This window comes from Papaver somniferum, chromosome 5 (genome assembly GCF_003573695.1).
Source record: "Papaver somniferum cultivar HN1 chromosome 5, ASM357369v1, whole genome shotgun sequence".
Taxonomy (NCBI): Eukaryota; Viridiplantae; Streptophyta; class Magnoliopsida; order Ranunculales; family Papaveraceae; genus Papaver; species Papaver somniferum.
In genome coordinates, this window is record NC_039362.1 from 189830674 (window position 1) to 189835938 (window position 5265).

Consider the following 5265-nt stretch of genomic DNA (forward strand, 5'->3'; position numbering starts at 1 on the left):
TATCATTTGCTGCTTGAATTCACGGCCTATATCTCGCTAAATTCATTCTCTACTATTTTCTTTTCCTTTTATCTTTTTTGTTCTTCCTTTTTATCTTTTTCTTTTTTCATAAAAGAAAAGAAGGCTAGCCGCGCTGTCAAGTGTGTTTAGACTCCTATGGTATTTACTTCGAGCTTCCCTATACACATCCACATATACATATTGAAACTTATCCATTACCTTTTCTTCTATACACAAGTTTAATCCGATTTTCTGATCAATTTTTCTTAAATTTGGTTATTTTTTTACACACAAGTGTATATATATATATTTCGACTGTTGAAAAATACATGTACTAGAGGATGAAAACAGAGATTGAAAAGAATGTTGTAGCACAAGCTTCAAGACCTTACGATTCTTTTCAGCAATTATTTCGCCCCTTCCGAAATAATTGGCGAGTACAATTGGTCAGCGAAATATTGCCTTCAGGATAGAATGAAGTCCAAACAACGTTGTTGAATTCAAGAGTTGTACTCCCTTGACCCAATCAAGAACACACAATATTTTATTTCTGAAGATGCTTAGAGTGAAAGAGATTTTGATGATTGAAATGGGAGAAAGCCTTCACTATTTAAAGAGGGATTCATGCCTTTTCGTGATGTCTTTCCATCACGAACAGACACTTTCAACGGGCATCCATTAATGGTGTCTCTTGAAGAAACCCTATGGGAACAGACAGGTTTTGTGAAAATTTCTGAAAAATCGAATAGATTTTCAAATTCATTAACTAAAAAAATTCCACGGCGCTCAATGCGGCAAACAATATTGAAAATACCTGACACTCTCCCCTATAAACAAAAAGAGCAAAATCTTTAAGAACAAAATCTTTCGCTTTTAAAGAAGCAGAAACACATGTATATATATATATATACACTTCTCGTATCCGAACATATTATATATATATGAACCAAATGATGATAACACTAAAGAGAAGGACGGAATTCCAGTGCATGGAAATCTGTTGTGGCGATGACAAGTTGCTAAAAAGCTATTAAAAGTGATTTTGGGAAAATCTTCTGTTATTTTAGGAGGGTTGGACGATGTTTGAGTTGGATCGGTGTTTAAAGCGGTTTCTGGCGTACATTGTGACTCGTATCGTGTTGGAGCTGTTTCTTAGAAACACTCTCTTTTTAAACGGTAGTACAGTAGGGCTAGTACATGATCAATTTAAAAATTCCCACGACTGAGCACGACTAATTACTACTTATTTAAGAATATTTGGTTCATTGTACGCCTACTATTAATATAGGTTAATAAGTTGATTCTCGATCATCCACATCAAAATCATTCAAGAAGCAATACCTAGTATCAACGAAGAGAAATAATAATCGTTGAGTCAGTTATGGCCAAGGTCATCAATGTTTTCCTCAAGTGTATTTTCCTTGTGTTGATTGTCACAGCCGCACTTTAGCGTAAGTATATGTATTTCTTACTCAATTCAATTAAATCATTTCATTTTCATTTCCTTATAGTATTTATTTTGGTTTTCCTCTTGTAAATGTGTATGGACTGAACCATTTCATTATACATGATTCGTCTTCGTCAGAGATTGTATCTGCACAGTCCTGCGACGCATCGACAGATACCTATACCACATCTGCAAGTGGTTCTAATGGAGTTGCAGCTGAACAGAACTATGAAGTCAATAATACTTGTTAACACATTGCAATCGGTGAAACCGCTTTCCTGGATGCTTTGTTACCTGCGAGAGCGCTGTGTCGTTGACTTGTTTTAGATCACCTATTGGATTGATCATGCATTCTTCTATGTTTTGTGTTAACTGAATTGTTTTTCTTCTCTGCTTTGATGTGGCTTGCCCGTATTGTTTAGTGCTCAAATCAACTGTAATGTAGTCCAGTGGTGGCGCTGTTTTATTGCTAGCTTGGTCGGTTCAGGGTGACCGACTGACCGGCTCAACTTTACCATGTCAAAAATAAAATAAAAAATCTATTCAGTTCGAAGGAACACAAGGTTTAATCTGATTTTCTGATCAATTTTCCTTAAATTTCTTTCAGTTTTTCAGAGCTATAACAGTTAACAGCTCTCAAATTGCAGAGATTAAAAGGGAAGAAAATGATCTAAAATTGGTGAATTTTGTTATGACGGGCACAAATACATTTCCTCAACACTAAGGGATTCCTTATGTTTGTTGAACAAATCATCTGCCTCTCCTTTCACCTCTTCTTCCCCTTGATCCCCTGCCTCCTCTTGATCCAGTTGATGCTTGAGATGTAGACGCTGCAGAAGTTAATGCTTGAGCATAAGTAAATGATGATGAAACAACTCCTCTTCCTCTGGAACCTCTACCCCTCCTACTCCTGCTTCTGCTAGAAGTAGAACTGAGCTTATTTGGATCTGGATTAGAATGACTATGTGTGTCCACCTTGGGTCTAAGTTCCATACCTTGGACAACAAGGCCACACTTGTGTACTCCCCTCTCAGTCTCAAGCACAGACATATGCACCTCCCCGCCTTAACTATCTCCTCCTCCGTTGTAGAAATGACCCATCTCAACCTCCATCCATCCGTTTCCTCTCTCCCGTGCAAAATATTCAGGCTCCAACATTTGGTCTGGAGGATAAATTGGATCTGGCGGATAATATTCGCTGCAGGCACCTAAGTAGATAAGTCTCTCTTTGCTACACGCATTAGTGTCACCATCAGCTCGTCCAAAGACTTCGACTTTGGCCTTCATTGGTTCATAATCATCAAATCCATAAGCATCATCCCTTAACTTAAACACAAAGTGAGCTACATAGAAGGTGTTCGGAGATAGCAATTGGATTTCCATCTTCCCATGAATTTCAAGCCACCATACGCCATGCAGTTCAGCCACTTGAGCAAACCTGGAGCCAGGACAACGTGGCCAATCCCAGTACCAAGGAGTCTTTCCGTCGCCCCAAGAAATTGCAAGCTCCTTTGCTCCAAGCATGATACACTTCTTCCCACTAGATTTTTCCAACTGAAAGCTCTTAGAACCACCATCAATGAGAAGTGGGTCATCAGATAGGCGATAATATAACTCTTTCTCAGATAGTGCAGCTGATGGTAAAAGATGCAATGCTCCAGAAATGATCTCTTGATAATCAGCCGGTAGAAATTTCTCCCAAAGAACATCTGAATCAGCTGCAGATTTAAAAAGAGTTGAAACCAGACTAGACCAGCACACATCTGTTGGTGTTGTCAGATATACATCCTTCTGGTAGTCTTTCGATATTATTGTTAACAATATCTTGTGATTTTTCCACCACCTCTTCTTTCTCTAGTCTTTCCATTGATGACTTTACCTTGAATTCTTTTTCTAGATTGATTCTGCAAAAGGGGAAAAAAAGAAGAAATGAAATCTAATTAACATTTCCCCCAAATTACAACATCTGCAACATCAATTACTACAACAAGTAGAATGCACGTGCCTTGCACGTCGAGCGCCGAGTTTCACATACACCTTCATGGGCATCTGATTCTCCCGAGTTTGGGATCTGTGACCAACACTCCAACAATATCTGCAAATTGCAACAGAAGGGAAATAGATAATACGGCAAGCACAAATAATTTAGCACGATTTAGAATTCTAATCAAGAATTGGTAGAGAAGTCCTAGAACCACCCACTAACAACGAACAATAACATTTCAACTTGGGCACAGTCCAAATGATAAACTGCATGATTTACTGAAGTGGAAAAATCAATACTACACGGTAAAAGATTAATTTTTTTTCCAGACCTAATCATATTCTTTCTGTCTTAGAAAAACTGAGACAATCTTATCATGTGCTGCATTTATCACACTCTTTAGGATTCCCATTTCTTCAATTCCACCTGGGCACCCACCTCTTTCCAGTTTGACTCCAACAGTAGAAATTCAATATACTTAGCCTTGAATTTGTATGCGGAAACTAAAGTAACTATTTTGTTTGCATGAAATAAAGCAAATGGGCATGGATCAGACTTACAAAATATTTTCTCACGCTTGGTATCATCATCGGTATATGTCAGAGGATAGCTTGTTCAAAGCGGCATCACCTTCTAGCTTCTCTTCTTTCTCCTGAAAAATAGATTTGATGATGCATAATTCAGCAGGTGGTAGAAAAAGAGAATATCCGTTAAAAGGAAATGTTGCCATTGGGCACTGGCCTTCCGTTAAGAGATAACTAAACCATTGAAATTCAGCACTGTGAGAATTAAATCATTGTACAATCAGAACCCTTAATTTTCTAGTATTAAAAAATGGAATTAAAAATTCAAACTACTAAAATCAAAACTGAAAGTAATTATTGTACAATTAAATTAGAACCCTCATTACCAAGACAATTTTGATGATAGATGGTGAGATAAAATCTTCTGCTGCTGATGCTTCTAATTGATTTTTCTCAATAAAATGTTTCAGTTATTTGCTTTTGAGAAAAATAATTCATGACCCCGTTTATCTTGTTCAGATTTTCTGAATCAATTCCTCTCCTTATGAATCTTCGATGAAGAGCATCCTCATCGCGATCATAATCTTCGAAGATATTTTCATTAAATCACGAACCCTTCAAAATCATTCATAAACACAAATCAAATAAAATCCCTGAAATTGACAGAACCCTAGAATTCCAAATTACAGTTGAAAACAATTTTAATGTTAAGAAATGTACATAATCGAAGAAAAGGAAAACAATCGGCCGAATTGTTGATCTCCGGAATTAATTTTACGAAACCTAGTTGAAGATTCAGTTAGCGGGATTCTTAGCTGTTTAGAGAAGAGAGCGAGAGAGAGTTGAGGGAGAAGAAGGAAACGATCGAAGAGGAAGAAAAGGGTACTGTTGTTATGCATCCGGGTATTTTGTAATTTTTGAATTTAGTCGGATCGGACCGCTGAAATAGCATATAGACATTATCTAACGGACAGTAGTAAAAGAACGGATTAGATTAAAAATACGTGCGACGTACCAAAACTACGTGTGCACTCGAAACATTCGGTGACAACGAAAAAGTGTTAGCGTTTTCAGTTTGGGTTATTGGCATTAAAGGGGGGAGATAAAGGGGGAGATAACTTTCATATCAAGAGCTATCCTACTTGTTCTCAAAAACTTATTCCGATTATAGTTAGGTCTTTTGGGCTATAAGTAATTTCAGCTTTTGGTAACCTCATAGAATCTGTAGAACCTAGAATATATTACTGAAATCAAAAGTACACTTGCAAAAAAGAACAATAACAATCCAAAGGAAGAATTCAAAACTGACA

At 37.1% G+C, this 5265-nt stretch overlaps 1 protein-coding gene and 1 long non-coding RNA gene across 2 annotated transcripts; both read right to left on the reverse strand.

Annotated features, from left to right (window-relative positions):
• Nucleotides 1–1971: 1971 nt before the first annotated feature.
• Nucleotides 1972–3301, reverse strand: LOC113284041 (F-box protein PP2-B10-like; the record flags this gene model as incomplete). The annotated part of the gene is made up of 1 exon (XM_026533436.1): nucleotides 1972–3301. A coding segment is annotated over one exon (789 nt), but the record flags the coding sequence as incomplete, so codon positions are not given.
• Nucleotides 3302–3452: 151 nt separating this feature from the next.
• LOC113284043 lies at nucleotides 3453–4816 on the reverse strand. The gene is made up of 4 exons (XR_003327895.1): nucleotides 4676–4816; nucleotides 4342–4570; nucleotides 3992–4083; nucleotides 3453–3542 (listed from the first exon to the last, which is right to left on the reverse strand). It is a non-coding gene; the product is annotated as an uncharacterized LOC113284043 (long non-coding RNA).
• Nucleotides 4817–5265: the final 449 nt, after the last annotated feature.